The sequence below is a fragment of the Euprymna scolopes genome, chromosome 22 (genome assembly GCF_053919585.1).
Source record: "Euprymna scolopes isolate OS-2025 chromosome 22, ASM5391958v1, whole genome shotgun sequence".
Taxonomy (NCBI): Eukaryota; Metazoa; Mollusca; class Cephalopoda; order Sepiida; family Sepiolidae; genus Euprymna; species Euprymna scolopes.
In genome coordinates, this window is record NC_136503.1 from 114,972,122 (window position 1) to 114,997,047 (window position 24,926).

Consider the following 24,926-nt stretch of genomic DNA (forward strand, 5'->3'; position numbering starts at 1 on the left):
GGATCAGTTATTATTAGAAGAATAAACAATTAAATTGGGGAAGAAATGATCGACGTGTGAATCGCAAAAGGAATGTAAAAATAGAAAATATATGTAAACATTATTTTGGGGTTTTGAATAAACAAATAACTAGTTGTGGATTAGGTTGGTCTGAGATACGTAATTAGGTGACGTAAGAGAACACATGATGTAGTTAGTTTTGGAGAGATTCAGAGAGTTGAGGATTGACCACCAGAGCGGAAAGACATCTACACAGGGGTGGACAGACAGCTAGGGAGCGAGCTGTAAGAACAGAAAATGTAGACAAACTGCAGATCTTGTGAAAACCATTTGAGACAACTGTAATAAATTTATATTATAAAAATATAAAGAGTTGTTTTAATGGTTTCACAAATAAGAACAGATGTCTTAATTGGATGGTGCTGATCGTTTCATGGTTAGTCATGGAGCAGCGGGAAGATACAGAAGAACTCTTCAAGAAAACAAAAGGTATGAGGCATATATTATTCTTCTTACATATGAACTGTAAAAATATCCCGTGTGATAAGTCTGACACAACATTATTCAGTTTAGACGTCAATATCATGTCCCCTGGCTAAACAACATACATACGATTTATACGTTTATTATCTGTCTGTTAAAAGAACAATATCTTACATCCACTAGATAACACATGACACATTTTAATATATCATCTCCTCCAATATAAACCAATATACAATAATATCATCAAGTAAATACCGGACGCTGACGGCAATTTTTTTCTATTTCATTCAATGTTTTCTTTTTTCAGATATTTAAAAAAAAAATTCACTCGATAAAGTAGAAATAAGATATAATAATCAAAAACTCGTGTATTTCATTAAGAGAATTAAAAAAAAAAAATCGGTCAACTGGATTTTTTGTTTAACGGAAAAAACTTATAAGTGAATGTGTGCTTTTTTTTCAACTACGGAGGCCTAAAAATACTAATTTTGGTTAACAGCATACAATAAAAAGACATTAATTCTGGCGTTTATAAATCACCGTAAGATAATCGCGAAAAAAATCAGAGATTTCTCTCCCTTTATTTGAACAGTCAATAAATCTGAGTTCGCGTTTTTTTTAAATTTTTGTTTAAAAAAGTATTTTATTTAAAAAGGACATGGAATATAAGCATAAATACGGATAAATTCTTAACAATGAACAATGGAAGTACACATTAAATAGAATTTGTTATAGGTAAGTGATTTTTTGGAATTTATATATATTTTTTATAATTGAACTAAGTAAAATTTCGTTGATTTTCTTTAAATCTTTTTTAAAGAAAACCGATTTAAAAAAAAATACTGCATAATTTGCTATTAAACTTGTTATTTTTTTTAAATTTGGTCTTTGCTCCTTTAATTGAAAAAAAAAAATAGGGTTTGAATTACATTTTTCAAGTAGTTATAAGCTTCGAAAGATAGTAAGTTGATTAATTCAAATTCATATACGGCATTTTTAATTGCCGATTCTGATAAACCTCGAGGTGGATTTAATTTTGTCATTAAATTAATTTGTTTGAATAAGATTTTTTATGTTAGTTTTAGTAACTTACACTACTGCATCTTTTATTTTAATAAATACTCGATTAATCGCAAATTAATAGAATAATGTGGAGGTCACGCCAAAGCAACAAGTACATATACTATCAAAAAGTGACCACATATTTTTTGGGTTAATATAATAAAGATGGGTGAACGTCGTTGGTAATAAATTATATTCTGAAGGGTTCAAGGGAGATAACTCAATCCACAAAATTTTGGTTTTTAATATAATTTTTTGCTTCAAATGTACATACATCACCATAGAAATGGTGAGGAGTACTAAACATCACCTAGTGGACATTAAAAACTTTTGAACAGACGAAGAGGTGTTGTGAAGGATGAACAGTGGTTTCATCTGGATTGGAGCAACATCCAACACTTTAAATGACTCGTTAGAATGGCTGAAGGATTACTTTAGTGATCATTCAGCAGTTGGAGATGTCATTTTGAACGAACCTCACACTCACCAAACCTTATAATGAATAAATAAAATAATAATGTGCAAGTCCAACGAGGCGATAAACACATATACACATGAAAAGTTGTCATACAGTTTTATTTGTATACTGTTGGGGGTGATGGTCTTGCCCAGTTGTAAAATACACTTAAATACATTCATGCAAATTTTTTATTTATTATTACAGAGCCAATTCGCTATTGAATATTATATTGTACCTAATATATAGTACTGATTTCAAAAGTTTTTAAAAAAAAAATGACTTGTGTGCCATCAGCTAGAATCAAAACCAAAACATTTAGCTGTGTTCCCTACCTTTTGAGCTATCAACAGATAGATAAGAAGGATTAAAAATTAAACCACTTCAAGCTAATGCTTTTCAAGCTTTTGCAGGCGCAAAAGTAATAGAAATATATTGGCAAGTTGAAATGAACATTTTGCATTTCAACTTGCCGACATTTCTGTACGTGTTATTCATCCATCCAAACAAAGATTTTACTTGTTATAAACTATCCTTGGTGTATGATTACTATTTTTTGTTAATTTCAGTGTTATGTGACCAGTAGTTTAAGAGTTTATCGGTTAAATATTTTCACACAGACACACACAAATACATATTCAGCAGAAAACTTGAATATCTATTAGACATTGTCCTTGAGTGTCCAAGGTCTGTACAGGAGTTTGTCAGGACAATCTGGCATGAGGATAATTTTCTCTACAAGTAAACCATGACTAAATATTCAAACTCACATAGTATTCGCATCAGCCCAAATACGATCTTCTTGGTATGTCTACTCCACAGGGGCATATACAAAGAATGGTGCATTTTCTTCAAATGATGTTTGCGGTGTATCTGCAAACAAAATGAAAGGCTTACCTGTGTTGCTCCATGTGAAATAAGAGAGACAAAATGGCCGACTCATTTATGCACTTAGAGTGCATGATTGGAAAGGCAGTTTTTTCTTTTTTGAAGTAGGACATAAAAGGAGGTGAGCACGTCATTAAGGGAGATTGGAGAAAGGAGAGACGTGTGCCTTTGCATTGGGTGAGCACTTTTAACCAGCCTACTCTTCCGTAGAGCACTATAGAAAAATCACGAAACTGGATATTCCACTAGACTAGTCCTGGAATCTAGTAAGTTCAAAGACCACAAGAAAGATATACTAGAACATAGAGAGGAAAATTAATATTCTTAACTTCTTTACTAACTCAACATTTAAGACATAAAGGAGAACTTCAATGGAGTATTCCAATATCTATGTATCTCATATAGAAACCAAGTGTTAGGCCCTAAGAAGAGGCCCCTTGAATTTTTTGAGAACTTCGACGGAAGTAAAATGAAACCAAAATATTCTACTGTTTTATTTATATATAGAATAAAGATGGGTGAATAATGTTGTTGGAAATAACATTTGAACGGTTCAAGGGAGACAATCGTCAATGATTTTCGCTTTTTAAAATAATTACTGAGCCAGACTGATGAAATAAATAAATCAAGTTGGGTTTTCTTTGTTGTGTTTTTAAAAAAGCATCATAAAATGATCAAAAAGTTGAACATAAAGAAAAACAAATGAACGTAAAATAACAAATAATTAATCTGACTTTGCAAATAAAAAATGAAATAACAATAGAACTTGATTATGCCGTATATAATAATAATAAATTAATGAATGTCCAATAATTTTTGTTTTCTTGCCAAATCTACGCATTATAGGTGTCCTTTCTAGGAACCGGAGATCAAGAAAGCATAGCTCTGAGATTACCATGTTGCCACCGGCTTTACCAAAGTGACAAAAGGTTGAACTTTAGGAAATATGAATGCTGTGTAATTTACGCAAAAACGTTTGTGAAATGTGGGAATTCATCTGACATCCATCGACTTATGATTGAAATCGCCATAGAACGAATATACTGCAAATGATTATCACTTAATTTGGCAGAGAGTATAAGTATCGCATGCCAGATTGAGGTTTGGTGGTGGATGTTTTTGTTTGTTAAATGAGTTGGATTCTTGCACAGAGCCTGCGAAAATCATGTCACGGTATATTCAAGTCTGTATTGAATCACTGCAAATACTTTTTAAACTGCAGTATTGGGTTTTTTTTGTTTTTTTTGCTTATGATCACGAGAGTAGCAAGACTTAGCAGACGCATACGAAGTCAGGGAAAGTTTGATCCAAAACACAGAAAAGAATAGCGACACTTTCACTCTATTCATTTTTGGTTCTGCACTGGACATGTCTTTGCTTGTCACACAGAGCCAGTCAGATGCAACCAGGAAACGACAGCTACTGATGCTGACCGCTCCTCAATTTTCATGTTAACTAGATTGTGACCCTTAATGACAAACATGTCCACAATATGTGGCTCTGCTAGAAACTGGAAATCAAGACAGCTTAGCTCTAACACTACCATGGTGGGGAAGGGTTGAATTTGAGGGATGGGGGTCTTCCTACTCCTACTATCACTAATTTTGCAAGAGCTTTACACAATGTTTGTCCTGCAGGACCCCATGAAGCCCACTTCTATAGGTTCAAATATTATCTTCCATGCATTTCTATTATTATAATAATGACGATATATTTTTTACAAATTTATTTGTTTTAATTAAAAGTAGATAGTAAACTTTTAAGTTGATCCAGGATAAATCAATGATTTTTTTTTTATAAAACGGTCCAAAACAAAGACCAAAACTGATATGACCATTTTTCATTCATTCAAATAATTCCTCATCCTCATAACTATTAAAATCTCTGCATCATAGAAAAAAAAAACAATAACAATGCATAATGATAAGATAAACGAACAAGCAATTATTCCAAATGTGACACAAGGGATAAAAAGTTTAACAATCAATTCTAAGTGACAGTCTTTTGGAGATTGTCAATTCAATGGTGATAATGTCTAAAAATAATATAAGTTAACATTTCTATCAAGTCATGACTAATAAAACGAGAACAATCTACCTAAAATGTAAACATGCAGCTGTAGACAGTTGTGTTGTTTGCATCGATGTTAATAAATAATTCTATGAGGTTCATTTCAAAAGTCAAGTCTCCTCTTTTTTTTTTTTTTTGAACTCAAAATGTTGAAGAGCTATGGAAGACACAACCTGAATAAGTGTGTTCTTACTAGTCAGGCGATATGTCTTCGATATCAATCTAACAGTTATGTCCTCGGCATCAATGTAACAGTTCAGTCTCAGGAAGTCCATGGTCCCAGGTCTTTTTTTTTTTTTTTTTTTTTTTTTTTTTTTTACATTTAAACCCCAAACAAGGCACATTGCCACTTTGGTGTAGGGGGCTACTATCGGGGGAAACATCTACTGGGGTACTATGTAGGGATTAGGGCAGCGAGATGTTGGTTCACGTTGCACTTGAACTTATGCATGTAAGTACAGTTGGGGAAGCAGTGACCTGGAATGGAATTCCAAAGTCTAGCAGTTCTGGGGAAGAAACTACTGGAGTAGAAAGATCTTTTACATCTAGGGATCTCTACAGTGTGGGGGTGGGATTTTGCAGCTTGTCGGGTCTGTCGAGGGTGTTTACGTCGTGGGGGCACAAGTGCTTGCAGTTCATCAGAGTATTCACCATTATAATACTTGTAGAACAGGCAGAGGGATGCAACGTTTCAACGATGGGACAGAGGCTGAAGCTTAGATGCCAGTTTAGGGCCTATCAGATTTGCGACTCTCTTTTGAACCCTGTCAAGGAGCGAGAGACTAGTAGCCGATGCACCAGCCCAAATATGACAGCAATACTCCATACATGGGTGAATAGTGGCCTTGTAGAGGTACAGGATACTTTCGGGTGTTAGAAGTTTTCTAGCACGGTAGAGAGAGCCCACCTTCCTCGCAGCAGCCCTGGCAATGCTCTCGATGTAATTGTTCCAACTCATGTTTCCTGTGAACGTTAGGCCAAGGAGCTTGAGAGACGTACTCTCAGATAAAGAGTCGTTGGCCATTGCTATAAGTGGTAGAGAAGGTTTCTTGTAATTATTACCTTTTCTTTGAAAATTTTATTCTTTATTGCTCGAGCCGCCCTTTCTGGGGAATGCCAACGGTTCTGCTTAGACATTTTTTGTAGGCTAGAGCATGCCAATCCGGTGACTCTTCAAAACTACACCTGACTCCGTGTCTAACTTCCTGGAGAGGCAGTAAATAAAATTTCCAAGAACGAAGAAAGATAACTTTAATAAGAGTTGCGTCCCTTTTTTTGAAATTCGGTTTCATTTTAAAACTAGAATTTTCTATAAAATGTATTCGTTATACGCACAGTTATCTTTAAATAGTAAAATTTGAAACAGCATAAAATCGTATTTTTATCTGGCCCTGAGATTAGAGTGTAGTATCTGTTCTGTTTAGTTCTCAAAAGACCATCCTTTCAAGCATTACCTTCTGCAAACAATGTTTGGATGGGTTTATCGCCAGGGTCACTCTCACCATCAATTCTGACTATGCAATTTTTATAAGTAATTGGTTACTGACTTCACATCATGTTAAGTTTGACATTTGTATTTGATCTTTGTGTCGCATCTTGAGTTTTATCCTCACAACATTTCAACCAATGTAACCTCCGACGTTCAGGGTTTGAACTCTTGAATCTTTGTCAAACTCGGAAATCTGCACACAATTTCAAACGGAACCTTTATTTAATCCACAGAGGTAGTATGCTCTTGTTCCGTCATCCATAAGTAATTCACAATTATATCCTAGTATCGCCCGCACTGAGGATTATATCTTAAAGTTTCAGAACTGAATTTAATTTAATACTTTATCCATTATTTGATGAGTTCTTGCAGACTTAATTCTGTGCAGATTCAAGAGTTCAATAAGTTATATCTGAAGGTCAGAGGTTACATCAGCCAAAATGCTGTGAGAATAACACTCAAGATGAAAAATCAATCAAAACAATATCAATTAGCAATCTTCCCCTCAAAAATGCAGAAACATTTTGTTTATATGTAGCGTGGCCCCTGGCTTTGGTAGAAGTCATTTTGGATGACGATAGCATATTTGGGCGTTACCAGGAACCACACCAATATTTTATATGAATTGGGTACAAAATTTATATTTAAGTAAAGGAAGAAAATGAAGGCTGTACACAAAACAGGCAGATTAAAAGTGGGAATAAATTAGAAATGAGAGAATAAAAGGGGTCACCAGGTAGCAAGTACTAACTAAAAAGTTTTGTGAGTGAAGGATTGAGGAAAATAAAATTTTATAACAAAACATTTTTATAAAAGAAATAAGAATATAAAAAGTTATTCTCAATCATTTATACAAACACGTGTTTGGTGAAAACAAGTCACAAGCTGTAAAATTGTGTCCATTCACTGTGTGACTGTGTATGTAACTAATATATGTATGAGAGTGTTTGGTAACATGGCATCGTGTATGTGTATGCGTGTGTTTGCCTTATTCTGGTTAGTGCGTATGTAGCTGTAAGTAGCAATTCGATTCTGTTTGTCTGACTATTATTAGTCTGTGAGAATGTGCGCGTGAGATAAAGAATGCTGGTATGCGAGTCATTGAGTTTTTTCCAATCTTCCTACAGTCGAAAAGCATGGTGGTGGTGGTGGTGGGTTCTTTCATGCAAGTGTGGCTCATGAAATCTCGGAAACTGATTTTGTAAGTTTGCATTGGCTTACCATTTTCACATAGACTTGTTACTTTGGAGGTTTGAAATGATTTCCATTGGTTGGAAAATATTTTGAGTTAATCCATCCTTATAAAATCTTTCTTGAAAGTGACAAAGAAGGCAAATCCAAACAGAGAAGAGAAAGAAAGAGGGTAAACTATTTGAGTCATTTGTTTTTTAACATTTGTGGGAATCACTTCACAATTCAGTCGCCACATACACTATTTTCTTATGGAATGGAAATCACACTAAGCCTATATGGGTGGGTTTAACCGGCTTCATCCAAAAGCAGAAGTTCCATAAGAATATGAAATTCACAAGCGGTCCCCAGTTGCATGTATATCCCCATTATGGGGAGATGACAACATTAGCTTTTAGCAACTCTTGCAGGGAGGTGTTGACATCCTCCTACATACAGCACCTGGAATTCCCAAATTAGTCACCCATCTGGTACTGACCAGACTCAATGTTGCTTAACTTTGGTGATCTAACGAGAACAGGTGTGTCAATGTGATTATGCCATGCATAACTTTCTTAGAACTCTGAAAACACAAATTCTTCAGAAATAAATAACCCTTTCAGTGACAATCATGCCAATCATATTTCGTTTTTACAAAAATATAAAATAATTTCTCATCTAGAAGAATTAAAATGAATATCACAAAATTAAATTCCTTTGTTTCTCGTTTCAGTCACTTCAATTTTAGAATACATAATTGCAGCTGTACAAGGATAAAATTTATAAATAAATACAAACTTACCAACGGTTTGATTGCTAATAGAATGCGACCATCCATTAAAACCAAATGTCTCATTTGCCAAATTGATGAGACGCCAGCCTTCAATATAAGCCAACTAAAAGATAGAAAACAAACAACAAAATTGAAAATAAGAAAAAAGAGAGGAGTAATTTTTATATATACTATATTGTTTTGAATTAATATATAAAGTAAAATCAGTCACTTTATCATTTCTTTGTTATCCTACAAAATCAGTGTGCATGTGTGTGTGTGTTTTTTTTTTTTTGTTATATCACAGAATGTAATTAAGAAAAACAAAATGTAATTCAATTTAATTCCTTCCAGAATATTTTTTTGCTGGGTCAGAAATATTTACAAGTGACCACCATCTTTAAGGAAAATGTAATATTGCATTAATCCATACAGAGTTACTTACCTTAGATGGAAACAAAGAATAATAATTACAATTTACAAAAAGAAAATCAAAACAAATTGCTAATACACTTCTGGGCAACGTCGTGTAGGTACAATTACTGCTTAATACAGGGTTCGTACATTTTTTTCAATGACTCTTTTCAAGGCCTTCTCCAGACAAAATTCAAGTTTTCAAAACAAAATTTGAGGTTTGTTTTACAATCCACAGCGATTCAAAAAAGTGTTAAAAAAAATCAAATATACAACAAATAAATATTACCATAGCCAATAAAAGTTACTTTGCAAACTACTGGCATCGGTTTTTGGTGTTTTGTAAGTAATTCTAAATGCTTTTTATTTCAATTCAAATATTAAATACCTTTACGACTTCTAAATTTCCAACTAAGATAGCTACCGTCTTGTTCATTTTTTTTTTCAACCTGGCCAGTTTCATTTTAGGTTATTACATTTTTTTTTTTTTTTTTTTTTTTTGATGGAGAGAAGGGGGAATGAGGAATTCGCCATTAGAGAGTCCAATCCACAGAAGGAAAGTATTTTTATTTATGGCAGCTGCCACTATCCCCCCCCTCCTAAAAATTAAATTATAAATGAAAGTACTAATAGGATGCATACGAATGTCATAAAAAATATTTAAACTCATAATAAAAGATATTAAACTCATACGAGGATCATTCCAAAAGTAAAGCTTCCTATTATTTTTTAACACAAAAAAGTTAAAGAACTATGAAGACGGGAGTGATACCTTTAAAACGATCAACAGTTTGTGTTCTAGAATTTATTTTTCTACATAGTCACCACCATTCTCAATGTACTTTTGCCAGGAATTCAATGAGGCATCTCTGCTTTTGATGCACATCCATGACAGAACTTGCTTTCTTAGAGCCTCACACTGTCAATATCTGCAACAGAGAGATGAAATGTTCAGGTTATGAATGCATAAGTTCAGTCATCATAACAATGCAATGTGCAATCTTCTCTGGTTCATTCGAGCGGAATAAGAAAATAGGAGGCATTACTTTTGGAATGCCCCTCATATTATAATGCAAGATTTATTTAAACGCATATCATAATTAAAGTTTTAAAACTCCTATTTAAAAAAAAATATATTCAAACTATCATAATAAAAAAATATTTAAACTACCATAATAAAAAAATATTCAAACTATCATAAAACATATTTAAACCACCATAATTAAAAATATTTAAATTTATATTATAAAACATTTTTTAAACTCATGATAATAAAAATAATATTGTGTGAATTGCATTAATATCACCATATATTTTATTATGATAAATCTCTACAAATGTATTGAGCTCTATTAAAATAAACACTGGAAAATTTCCACAACATATTTCAAGATGTTATTTTAAATATAAGTACATTAACTTATCTATGGATCCAGGGTTGCCTTTTTTCTTTCTTGGCCTTCAGGCCAAGATCAAAGTGTTGTGTTGAATTTATATTGTATTTTTAACCTGAATAAAAGATTTAATATCTCAAAGTGTAGTATCTGTTCTGGTGCTACACGTCACTTTTTTGGTCTTGATTAATGGAGAAATCCTTCATGACTCATACATTTTTTCATTTTTGTTATTACCAGAGCGCCCCTTTATGGGGAGCTGGTCGCCCCCTCCCTCACATTAAAAACCGATCTTGTGCTTAACTCTAGTCTCGTGGGGAGGCAAGAAAACAAAAACAAAAAAATCTAACCAATCAGATGTTTACCTTTGTCCATGGAAACAGAAGCTAGTCAACCCATGCCAATCATACCTAGATAACCTTTTTTTTATTTGCCAATCATTCTGTCTTTCTTAACTTCAAAAATCTATTACTGCTAAGTAATACTCGTGTGTTATGATATAATCTACACAAATGATGAATTGTTTTTCAGAATTATTTTTTTTTCTTTAGATTAATGTATGATTTAATCACATCCCACTTCAATATGGCACAAGGCTAGACTGTGAGAAAAACCAGCTCTGCCAAAGAACAGACCTGTCGGCATTTCCTGATGGAGGCGCCTCAGGCAATTACCAATCATCTCATCTCATGAAGAGAGATATAATGCCTGGGAGGATATACCTCCTAGTACTGAACCAAACAATATCTCATTCTGACAAAAGAAAGGTCTGCGTACCAATGAGGTAATCCCTTTTTGCCAACATGATGTCAAGAAGGTATCCTCGGCTGGTATAAACACAATCAGTGAACCAGTTATTCTTAATGCTGGAAAAATTGCCCCTTTTAGATTAAGGTTGCTGAAAAAAGTGAATTCTGTTTGGAATATAAAATAGCTGTAATTTCATGTCATAGAAAGCAGAGTTACTTCCCTTAGTCCATTAGACACAATGAAAAGAAAACGCTCATCTCATAAGTTTGCCGTAAATTAGTTCCTGACATTGAAGACTTCCTGTTTTAGTTTAAAATAATAAAGTAGATATTTAAGAAAATCGAGAAAATTCTGTAATAATTTTTATTTCAAATAATTTTTTTACGGACATAAATATTCAAATAGCTGATTGGGGGGGGGGTCCAGATAAGATCATAAAATGTTTTTTTTGTTTTGTATTTAAAAAAATGTTTTATCAAAATAAGTGGAAAAATATAAAAGTTTTTTTTCTTTAGAAACATTGAAATCATTGTATTGTTAGATCGCATATATGATATGGGTGAAGTAATTTGTTTGTTTTTTTTACTTAAATTTGCTATCAGGAACTAAATCTACCTTGACACCGTTTACTAAGGTTTTAAAGTCAGGCATTCTTTTGGTTTACCAAAAATGTCTATTAAGTAAACTTGTGTGAATAGACGCAACCAGGAAGCTGGAATACGATATAAGAATGGATATGCCGAAATACCACAACTTCTTTGATTTGAAATTTCATATAGATTTCTTGAATTCAACATAAAAATTCCAGAGTTTGATGAAAAGCATCAACAAAAAGTGTTGGATGTTATATTGGCTGAAACGTAGTGAAAATAATATTTTCTATCAATTCACCATTTTAATAACTCATTTCTATATAACTTCCTATTCCACTAGTTTCTTTCTAAGGACTGCAAGATTATGGAATTCTCTTCCTGCTCACAGTTTTTCGTTTAGTCTTGGTCTTTTCAAGACTAGGATATGTAATCTATCCCGGGTTACGCCAGCTGTTGGAAATTGTTATTTTGCTGTGAAGGTTGGTTAGTACAAAAAGAGTTCAAGGGTTAAGGCTGACGCATGTCAAACTCTGTAGTTGAGGTTGACGATAGCACCTGAAATAGGTCATTCAGTTTGTGTGAAAGAAAGCATGGAAAGAAAGAAAGAGGTAGAGCATTAAAGAATGAGAGGAAGATATCTTATCTCGCATGCAAGTCAGTCAGGTTTCCAATTTTGGGTGGAATAGACGTGTCGAGATTGGCAGAAAAATGTATCAGAAAAAGAAACGCAAAAATGAATGAGTCAACAATGCGAGAGGTCCTCCAGTACACTTGTAGACAAAATAAAGTGATCTTTGCCAGAAAAAAAAACAATTATTTGCCACACCACTAACACTAGGTTCGAGTTGTTAGCCACCCCCACTTTTTCTTAATGCTACCACTTACCTTAAATGCAAGTGATGAGATCCCCCCCCCAAAAAAAAACTCCCTTAACCCTATTACTGATCCTAAGTCTGAGTGGCAAGACTTCATCCTTCCCAACAAAAAAAGAAAAACTGTAAAAACCACATGTAATTGCCTAAAAAAGTAGACCCACAATTCAAAAACCACACAGAATTTATCTTCAATAGCAACAAAAAGTAAATAAATTAAAGGGCTATAGCTTTTTGATGTGGAAGCTGTTTAGATTGGGGGGGGGCAGATCTGGTTAACTACTCTAAAAAAGTGTTTACGCATAATCGTTTTAAAAAAACTAGCATTTCACGTTGTGGGGAGTGATTTAACTAAATCTATTGTTAAGACAATAGAACTACAATCAAAAGGAGTTAACTCTTTTTCCATTTCAAGCAGCATTATCTCCTCCCTTTTACCTCTCTTATGTGAATTTTTGCATGGAGACACAAGAACGAGACAAGACAAGTGCTGACAACAAAAAGATGACTTTGAATCCTGGTAAATGAAAATGGATATAAATTACTTCTGTCTGTGATAGTTGTGACACAAAAATCAAATAATAGCGGACTAAGACTGATAGATGTAATTTGTATCATTCTAAGTGTTGCCTCCTTGTAAATAAAATGTGTACATCAAGTCAACTAAATAAAATGTATCTGCATTTCTTTTACTTTCTGCCATTCATGTGCTGTACACATGTTTGTCTTTGGACATAAAAATGTTCTGTAAGGCATTAATACATATTTGCTGACATTCTCGTTCATAACATCTACAATAGCTTCTTTTCATATTGAAAGTATTGATTTATGTTTTAATTTAATTTTTTGCTTTTTAAATGTGATAAATTCTGTTAAAATTAGCATTTTGTGTAAAAAAAAACAAAAAAACATTGAAAACTTATTTTGTGTGTAATAAAAGTATAAAACATTAAAAATACATTTGATCCGAGAAATAATAATAAAAAAAAAAAAAAAAAACAGCTATGAATCAACATGCTGAAAAAATCTTAAATTCTCAAAATAAGTTACAATCTCTCAGTTCATAATTTCAAAATTAAGACAAAACGCCAAGTACACACAGGGAGGGGCACACTGGGCCCAGATGGCCAAAGTTTGGAAATAGGAATGGAAGTTGTTCTGACTATGTTTTAATAGGTTTAAATTAGTTTTTAGGGATATAGATGGTAAATTGGGCCTACTGAAATCATTTTTAATCCATTTATATTACCATTTGAGCCCTTTCATGGGGAAAATGAGGATTTCCGAGCCAACCCTTGTCGCGGACGATGGAGGATAAAAACCAGATTTTTCTCCGACCTTGAATTTGTTATAAAACGACTTCTTGAAGTGCTAGAGGGTTAATTTTTTTTTTGTTTTCTCAGTAATTTTATGAGGATTCCAAAATTTTTATTAGATAAGAGCTAGGCGGATCGCATTCTTGTCAATTTTAGGGTAGGATTGATGAAAATTTGGCTTATTTGTTGATCAGATTCCCCGGACCAGAATGAACAATAGTTATTAAATAGGATTTAATGAGATGATTGTATTGCAATCAAAGTGCAATCCATTTTTTGTCAATTCTAAGCATTCAAGTAACCAACACTAGCATATAAGTATAAACTGAATGACAAATAAACTAACAAGAAATCAATGACCAACATAGACTAATCAAGAAGAATGTCTTCGATGACACTCGCATACCACTTCTTAGGCAGACTGAACAGTCGACTGTGCGAGCGAATTGTGTGGTCAGTACCGCCACATTCAGTGCAGAACTTCTTCGGCTGAAACTGTGTTGCTATGCTGTTTATTCGTGGATCTGAAAGTTCCAGAAGTCGAGCCATGGCATCTGTCAATTGTTGGATTGGGTCAGTTTTTCGTGTCCGAAATTGTAAGAAGTTCCGAATGTCCTTGTTGTTGGACTCCAGGCATTCTTCTGAGAGAGCACCAAGACCATAGCCATCATTCAGAGTTATCAATTCAGCAGAGTGCTGAAGGGTGCCATGTAGAGTGTGATTAATCAATACCCATGGGAAATTGTCACATAGATGGAGGGAGGTTTCATCGCAGAGAGCCTTGAATTTAATTACATCAACTTTACGTGTACACGAAACAATGGACAAAACAGTCGAAAGTTGTCGGTGGAGAAGCATCAGGTTTTCCCGGTGTTTATCTTCAACCAAATTTTCAATAACATCAATGATTTCCTCAGAAAAAAATCTTCTACCCTGGGGTCCATTCATTAAAGTGCCTCCTTTACCTTCTGCAGTATTGACCTTGTCAAGATACAGACCAGTCTCAGTGTAGATGGCTTTGAGAACTCGATCTTTTGCACGTCGAATGGGCTCTCCTCGCGGATCAGCATGTTCAACCCAGTGTTGATAGTCACAGTTACACCGATAGAGAACCTTTAGAAACCATGTTCCATTGATATACGAGTGTGTAACAGTGATGCTTGATTGATCAGATGTAGTTAGTGGTTGTTGGGTAAGTCCTTCACGTGTTTCGAAATCTCCACTTTTGGTTGTGATGGTACTGTCCTCTTCCACAAGTTGATTGTAACGTTTTAGGGTGTTTTCTGCCGACCTGTTAATCGGGAAACCTTCCAATACTTTCTCTCTCTTTGTCCAATCTGCCTGTTTTGACTTGTACAGGATGCAATCAGCTCCACCCAGACCAGAGATGAGCTTTTTGAACTTCAGATCTTTCATGGTGTCATGAATGATGACCTTCACATCAAACCCTTGGTCACCAACAGTAAGGCAAACTCCTTCTGACAACAGTTGAGCTCGAGCAGTATCAGTAGATGAAATCACGAAGTTCAAAAGGTCCTCGTCTGTTTCTTTTTCTCTTATCAAGAAGAGAGGACGTAGAGACCTGCAGTTGTTAGGAGTGAGGTTCTGCCAAAGAATTTTGGTAGTGTTATCATTGAATCGTCGTTGGAGTTTCAGGGGTGTAATACCATACTGGAACATGTTTTCTTCAGCATCAAGCATATTTGTAGAGTTCCACACAACCTGCTGACCTGCACCATCGCAACCATCTTTGAAGACCATTTCCAGGATACCATCCTTCTTCTCTATCTCTTCAGGTGGAACCAAACCAAGAATCGATGAAATTGTCATCTTAACCACATCTATGTACTGGACCTGGACTCCTCTGTCGTTGAGAACAGGAGAAATAACTGGACAGAGTAAATTCCTTTGGCAGCCAATAAGTTTCTCATCTTCCTCATCTGGTCCCTGCTAAGTGTCAGCGAGTGCATAATAGCGATAGCCTCGTCCACTTCAAAGGAGCGTGCGTTCGTGATGCTGGAGGTAAAGATCTCATGACCGACTTTGGCAATCTTCTTCTCGGACTGAATGTTAATTCTATGAATCAGATATCCAAGTAGCTGGGTGACACTCAATTCAGGGCATTCTTGTTGGACATAGTCACTGGTGTGTTGAAGAAGAGATTCAGTTCTTTCCTTCTGCATCCGGGAGCCCAAATCAATAAAACTTTTCCTGCGTTTCTTTTGTGGTTCTACTGAAGGTGGACACTTTCTTTCGAAGTTGGTTGTTAATTTTGAAGCCTGCTCGAGGATTTTAGCGGTTCCCACTTTAGCATTTTTCAAACGCCCGAAACGCTTCCAACCTGTCATAAAGAATGTTGTCACTTCTTCACACTCCTTAATACCATGCGTGTCCATGAAATGTTGCAGACATTTTTTATACTCAGGAGATTTGTTTCTGCTGATCTGAGAAGCCACATCAATGATTGACTGGAAAACATGGTACTCAGAAACAGCTGTGCGATCATCATCTACAATGGATGCCATCTTTGATCTGTTGATAGAGATATACAGATAATCAATTACAAGATGATATTGATAAAGCATGAAACAACATTATACTAACACTAGATAATGCCACGTTACCTCCCCTTGCTAATGATCTATGATCCTAATTCTAAATGCAGGCGAGTTGATTAAACTAAATTATCACAATCAACACAAAGAACACATCAACACAAAGATTGAATGTTAGCTATTTCCTATGGAATTCACTGGAAAGAGCTCAATAGAGGAAAGATACCATTTTTTACAGAACTCAAAAACCTTGTTTTGTTCTTAAACAATGTGAATTTCAAAATTGTCAAAAAACCTTGTTTCACCAATTTGGCTCCAAATATAGATAAATTGAATTTCAAGGTAATTTTTCAACAATAAATCGTATTCAAACCGCTAATAGTGACAAGTCAAACTGAACATTTTTTAAACCTCATCCTAAATTTTTCAAAACATATATGGTTTAGTATATCACTATTAGCGGTTTTCTTGCTAATTGCAGGGTTATTCATAAATTATCGTGCATTTTTTGCAAAAAATATGACTATTTTCGGTCATTTTTTGCTAATTTTGGATAATTTTTTGGCCAAAATTTGGATTTTTATCATATTAAATATAGTTTGAATGGCCTAAATCACATATCTAAAGGTATATTAGTCAATTGATGATACAATCATAAGTATTTTGCTTCTTCTACCATAGGAAATTCGTAATCTGAACCGATCAGCAATTTTTACCTTTGCCGTAATCATATCGTTCCGCGACGCGACGCGTGACCAAATTTGGCATGATTTCAAATTGCGATAGAATCTCTCCACGATGTGCTAGAGACTTAATTTTTTTTGTTGTTGATTCAGAAATTGGATGGAGATGATGTTTATAGCCTGTAAAAATCTTTGTTGAGACTTTTTTATTTTGGCTATTTCCACCTCTGGGCCCACTGTGAGGGGGGGGGGATAGAGAGTCATTCTTTGACAAACCAAACGTATTCTTCCTCACCTAGCTACATCATGAACCAATTGAAATATGGCAAAATTACTATTTTCGAAAGAAGGGAAAGGGAAGGTAGTGCAACAGAGATTTAACCAAATGACAAAAAAAAAAAAAAAAAAAAAAAAAAGATATTAGGTAAAATAGAAAGTACCCATTTATTGATGACTTTTGTTTTTGAAATTGGAAATTGACAATTGGTGTTCATGAAAAACAGTTCCCTATTATATTTTAGGTTAGACATTTTTCTTTTTTCTTTTTTTAACAAATAATTATTTTCAATGATTTATTTAACTAAAAAAAATTGTTTTATTTTTTATTACAAAAAATTAAATTAAACTTTTTTGTAATTGGGATGTTTTTTTTTTTAGTTTGAAAATAGTTTAGTACTTAAATAAAACTTTTTTTTAACTCTAATCTAACCCCAACCTAACCCTAAGTTTAGTTTGCTAAATCGGTTTCGTTTTTGGTTCAAACATTGTAGAAGCACAATACTTTTTTAAAAGTTTATTTTCAAAATATTTTTCACATAACTTATTTACGTTTTTATTAAGATTTAACTCTATTAACAAAATATTTAAAAAAGGCTAGAACTATTTCTTTGTAGATTTTCTGCATAACTGATCTTCATGTGTGCAACAAAATGAAAATAAGCAGTCTAACATGATGAGGGATAAACACCGGTTGCCGATTTTCAATTCAAAAACTAGAAACCATCACTAAATGAATAATTTCTATCTTACCGGACATAAAACTTAAGCGATTTGGCAAATATGTCTTTTCTTATTTGAAATTTTCTAATTTTTTTATTTTTTTTTGTTGGACATTTTTAATTGCATGTAACATTTTTAGGTTCAGAAATTATTAAAACATTTTTTTTTTTTTTTACACAGTGATCACCACTTATCAAGGCCCGGAAGCCACTCAGGGATAAGGGTTATTGTAATTCACAATCATGATTGCCTACTTCAGAATAAAAACATCATAAATAATACATAACAATGGAGGGGGGAGTGACTTGGAACTTTAACTGTGGAGTTGTGGCGGCTGAATTGTAAAGTGATTCCGACAAAAGTTAAAAAGTAAATGGCTTTAATTGCTATCCCTTTTCTTTCTCCGTTTTGTTCAGATTTGCTCTCTTCATCAAATTAGTTTTCACAGAAACGTGTGAACTCAAAATATTACTAACCAAATGAGTCAGAGTCGGTTAAAATTTCAGGAGTTAAAGTCAGTTAAAATTGGCTAATTAAAAAAACATGCATGATGAAAAATGACAAATAAATAAAAGATTTTTTTATGTCGGCATTTTTCCATTACGCATAACATATTTTGATTTCATTCCTAAAAGAAAAAGAAAAAAATCTTGAACTCACATATCTTTGAAAAATGTGCTAATCTTTTTTTAAAATCAGAACCTCAAACAATATAAAACGGGCATGTGGCCATTTGTAAGTGCACATTGTGACCCACATGGATCAAGAGAGAACTTAAATGCTTACTAGAAACTGTCCTTGCATGCTTAAGGTCGCTCTGTGCAGGGATTTGTCAGAACAACTTGGCATGAGGATACTTTTGCCTACAAGTAAACCTTGACTAAATATTCAAAACCTTGACTAAATATTCAAAATCTTGACTAAATATTCAAAATCTTGACTAAATATTCAAAATCTTGACTAAATATTCAAAACCTTGACTAAATATTCAAAACCTTGACTAAATATTCAAAACCTTGACTAAATATTTAAAATCTTGACTAAATATTTAAAATCTTGACTAAATATTCAAAACCTTGACTAAATATTCAAAACCTTGACTAAATATTCAAAACCTTGACTAAATATTCAAAACCTTGACTAAATATTCAAAACCTTGACTAAATATTCAAAACCTTGACTAAATATTCAAAATCTTGACTAAATATTCAAAACCTTGACTAAATATTCAAAACCTTGACTAAATATTCAAAACCTTGACTAAATATTCAAAACCTTGACTAAATATTCAAAATCTTGACTAAATATTCAAAACCTTGACTAAATATTCAAAATCTTGACTAAATATTCAAAATCTTGACTAAATATTCAAAACCTTGACTAAATATTTAAAATCTTGACTAAATATTCAAAACCTTGACTAAATATTCAAAACCTTGACTAAATATTCAAAACCTTGACTAAATATTCAAAACCTTGACTAAATATTCAAAACCTTGACTAAATATTCAAAACCTTGACTAAATATTCAAAACCTTGACTAAATATTCAAAATCTTGACTAAATATTCAAAATCTTGACTAAATATTTAAAATCTTGACTAAATATTTAAAATCTTGACTAAATATTCAAAACCTTGACTAAATATTCAAAACCTTGACTAAATATTCAAAATCTTGACTAAATATTCAAAACCTTGACTAAATATTCAAAACCTTGACTAAATATTCAAAATCTTGACTAAATATTCAAAACCTTGACTAAATATTTAAAATCTTGACTAAATATTCAAAACCTTGACTAAATATTCAAAACCTTGACTAAATATTCAAAACCTTGACTAAATATTCAAAACCTTGACTAAATATTCAAAACCTTGACTAAATATTCAAAATCTTGACTAAATATTTAAAATCTTGACTAAATATTCAAAACCTTGACTAAATATTCAAAACCTTGACTAAATATTCAAAACCTTGACTAAATATTCAAAATCTTGACTAAATATTCAAAATCTTGACTAAATATTCAAAACCTTGACTAAATATTCAAAACCTTGACTAAATATTCAAAACCTTGACTAAATATTCAAAACCTTGACTAAATATTTAAAATCTTGACTAAATATTCAAAATCTTGACTAAATATTCAAAATCTTGACTAAATATTCAAAATCTTGACTAAATATTCAAAACCTTGACTAAATATTCAAAACCTTGACTAAATATTCAAAACCTTGACTAAATATTCAAAATCTTGACTAAATATTCAAAATCTTGACTAAATATTCAAAACCTTGACTAAATATTCAAAACCTTGACTAAATATTCAAAATCTTGACTAAATATTCAAAATCTTGACTAAATATTCAAAATCTTGACTAAATATTCAAAATCTTGACTAAATATTCAAAACCTTGACTAAATATTCAAAACCTTGACTAAATATTCAAAATCTTGACTAAATATTCAAAACCTTGACTAAATATTCAAAATCTTGACTAAATATTTAAAATCTTGACTAAATATTCAAAATCTTGACTAAATATTCAAAATCTTGACTAAATATTCAAAATCTTGACTAAATATTCAAAACCTTGACTAAATATTTAAAATCTTGACTAAATATTCAAAACCTTGACTAAATATTTAAAATCTTGACTAAATATTCAAAACCTTGACTAAATATTCAAAATCTTGACTAAATATTCAAAATCTTGACTAAATATTCAAAATCTTGACTAAATATTCAAAATCTTGACTAAATATTCAAAACCTTGACTAAATATTTAAAATCTTGACTAAATATTCAAAACCTTGACTAAATATTGAAAATCTTGACTAAATATTCAAAATCTTGACTAAATATTCAAAACCTTGACTAAATATTTAAAATCTTGACTAAATATTCAAAATCTTGACTAAATATTCAAAACCTTGACTAAATATTCAAAATCTTGACTAAATATTCAAAATCTTGACTAAATATTCAAAATCTTGACTAAATATTCAAAACCTTGACTAAATATTCAAAATCTTGACTAAATATTCAAAATCTTGACTAAATATTTAAAATCTTGACTAAATATTCAAAATCTTGACTAAATATTCAAAATCTTGACTAAATATTCAAAATCTTGACTAAATATTCAAAATCTTGACTAAATATTCAAAACCTTGACTAAATATTCAAAACCTTGACTAAATATTCAAAATCTTGACTAAATATTCAAAATCTTGACTAAATATTCAAAACCTTGACTAAATATTCAAAATCTTGACTAAATATTCAAAATCTTGACTAAATATTCAAAATCTTGACTAAATATTTAAAATCTTGACTAAATATTCAAAACCTTGACTAAATATTCAAAACCTTGACTAAATATTCAAAATCTTGACTAAATATTCAAAATCTTGACTAAATATTCAAAATCTTGACTAAATATTCAAAATCTTGATTAAATAATCAAAATCTTGACTAAATATTCAAAATCTTGACTAAATATTCAAAATCTTGACTAAATATTCAAAACCTTGACTAAATATTCAAAACCTTGACTAAATATTCAAAATCTTGACTAAATATTCAAAATCTTGACTAAATATTCAAAATCTTGATTAAATATTCAAAATCTTGACTAAATATTCAAAATCTTGACTAAATATTCAAAACCTTGACTAAATATTCAAAATCTTGACTAAATATTCAAAATCTTGACTAAATATTCAAAATCTTGACTAAATATTCAAAATCTTGACTAAATATTCAAAATCTTGACTAAATATTTAAAATCTTGACTAAATATTGAAAACCTTGACTAAATATTCAAAATCTTGACTAAATATTCAAAATCTTGACTAAATATTCAAAATCTTGACTAAATATTTAAAATCTTGACTAAATATTCAAAATCTTGACTAAATATTCAAAATCTTGACTAAATATTCAAAATCTTGACTAAATATTTAAAATCTTGACTAAATATTCAAAATCTTGACTAAATATTTAAAATCTTGACTAAATATTGAAAACCTTGACTAAATATTCAAAATCTTGACTAAATATTCAAAATCTTGACTAAATATTCAAAATCTTGACTAAATATTTAAAATCTTGACTAAATATTTAAAATCTTGACTAAATATTCAAAATCTTGACTAAATATTTAAAATCTTGACTAAATATTGAAAACCTTGACTAAATATTCAAAATCTTGACTAAATATTCAAAATCTTGACTAAATATTCAAAATCTTGACTAAATATTTAAAATCTTGACTAAATATTGAAAACCTTGACTAAATATTCAAAATCTTGACTAAATATTCAAAATCTTGACTAAATATTCTAAATCTTGACTAAATATTCAAAATCTTGACTAAATATTTAAAATCTTGACTAAATATTCAAAATCTTGACTAAATATTCAAAATCTTGACTAAATATTCAAAATCTTGACTAAATATTCAAAATCTTGACTAAATATTCAAAATCTTGACTAAATATTTAAAATCTTGACTAAATATTCAAAATCTTGACTAAATATTCAAAATCTTGACTAAATATTCAAAATCTTGACTAAATATTCAAAATCTTGACTAAATATTCAAAATCTTGACTAAATATTCAAAATCTTGACTAAATATTCAAAATCTTGACTAAATATTCAAAATCTTGACTAAATATTCAAAATCTTGACTAAATATTCAAAATCTTGACTAAATATTTAAAATCTTGACTAAATATTGAAAACCTTGACTAAATATTCAAAATCTTGACTAAATATTCAAAATCTTGACTAAATATTCAAAATCTTGACTAAATATTCAAAATCTTGACTAAATATTTAAAATCTTGACTAAATATTGAAAACCTTGACTAAATATTCTAAATCTTGACTAAATATTCAAAATCTTGACTAAATATTCTAAATCTTGACTAAATATTCAAAATCTTGACTAAATATTTAAAATCTTGACTAAATATTCAAAATCTTGACTAAATATTCAAAATCTTGACTAAATATTCAAAATCTTGACTAAATATTCAAAATCTTGACTAAATATTCAAAATCTTGACTAAATATTTAAAATCTTGACTAAATATTCAAAATCTTGACTAAATATTCAAAATCTTGACTAAATATTCAAAATCTTGACTAAATATTCAAAACCTTGACTAAATATTCAAAATCTTGACTAAATATTGAAAACCTTGACTAAATATTCAAAATCTTGACTAAATATTCAAAATCTTGACTAAATATTCAAAATCTTGACTAAATATTCAAAATCTTGACTAAATATTCAAAATCTTGACTAAATATTCAAAATCTTGACTAAATATTTAAAATCTTGACTAAATATTCAAAATCTTGACTAAATATTTAAAATCTTGACTAAATATTCAAAATCTTGACTAAATATTCAAAATCTTGACTAAATATTCAAAATCTTGACTAAATATTCAAAATCTTGACTAAATATTCAAAATCTTGACTAAATATTTAAAATCTTGACTAAATATTCAAAATCTTGACTAAATATTCAAAATCTTGACTAAATATTCAAAATCTTGACTAAATATTCAAAATCTTGACTAAATATTCAAAATCTTGACTAAATATTCAAAATCTTGACTAAATATTCAAAATCTTGACTAAATATTTAAAATCTTGACTAAATATTGAAAACCTTGACTAAATATTGAAAACCTTGACTAAATATTGAAAACCTTGACTAAATATTCAAAATCAATATCATTTGCATTTAAATAAGATCTCCTCAGTATGGTTAACTCACACTGGCTTTTAATGAGGAATGGTACACCGTTTCCAAGTGAGGCTATCTTAAGTAACAGCACTTAGCTGGATACTCCACCAGATTAGATGAATTCTTGTAATCTAGTAAAACACAAAAACCACAAGAAAGATATACTAAATCGTGTTTAAATGATCAATTGGGGAGAGGAAAAATGATGTTACTAACACTATGTTCGAGAGGTAAAGGATCGAATGCATCTCATACAGAAATCAAGTGTCAGCTCCAGGAAAGGGGCCCCTTGATTTCTGAGAACTTTGACTGAAGTAAAATGAAACAAAGATACTGCTTTTCATCATTTTATCACTGCAGTAACGATTACAGGTGTCTACAACAGTAGTGAAAGCTCACGGTTTATGATTTTGAATCTGTATTTGGTTTATAAGCTTGGCACTGATTAGTGCAAACATTCAACTTCCTTACTGGCTTGTCCAAATCAAAGGTTATCTCTTAGGTGAGATGAACATGTAAGAGAAGTGGATAAAAAGGGTTAACACACAGCCTGCACCCCCTTCCCCAATCAGGAAAGCAAGCAGATTCCTTTCACTACCTCCATTTTTTTCTTTGGGGTGCACCCCCTCCCCACCGGTTGTCTGGCCTGAAATTTGACAAGACGCATCATAGATTTAACGTGGCTACTATATGGACTTACTAACACGCACACTAACATGGTCCTGACTTTTTTCTTGAAGACAGGAAAGTCAGTCTTTTTCTTTTTACATGGAGGTCACCACTTATCAAGGCCCAGAAGCCACTCGGGGATAAGGGTTATTTTTGTGTACAGTAATCAATGGAATAGTGTTGCAGTATTCGTTAATATTGGAGATTTGATAAAGTGACATTACTTAAGGGGGCAGCTCATCAGGAATTGGTTTATATTGGACTTGAAGACATTCATGTTGAAGTCAGGAGGAAAACAGGCAAGCAGTAGAGAGTTCCACAGGCATATAGTTCTAAGACAGAAGCTTTGTTCATGGAATCTACATTTTGATTTAGGCACAGATAAAGAGTGGGGAAAATTATTGACAGTGGTTTCAGCTAGACTGGTGTTTATCATGAAAGATTGGCGAGGCGGGACCAGAGATTGGAGCTCAGACGAGCACCTGCCATGGAAATAATGATAAAACAAAGATAG

General features: G+C 31.6%; 1 protein-coding gene across 2 annotated transcripts in view; it reads right to left on the reverse strand.

Moving 5' to 3' along the window:
- Positions 1 to 24,926, reverse strand: part of LOC145243674 (uncharacterized) — a 284,330-nt gene that overhangs the window by 87,981 nt on the left and 171,423 nt on the right. For both annotated transcript variants that reach the window (XM_080106723.1, XM_080106724.1), the window contains exon 3: positions 8,425 to 8,518. In XM_080106723.1, coding sequence (XP_079962849.1) covers positions 8,425 to 8,518 — 94 coding nt within the window. The remainder of the gene's footprint in view (positions 1 to 8,424; positions 8,519 to 24,926) is intronic.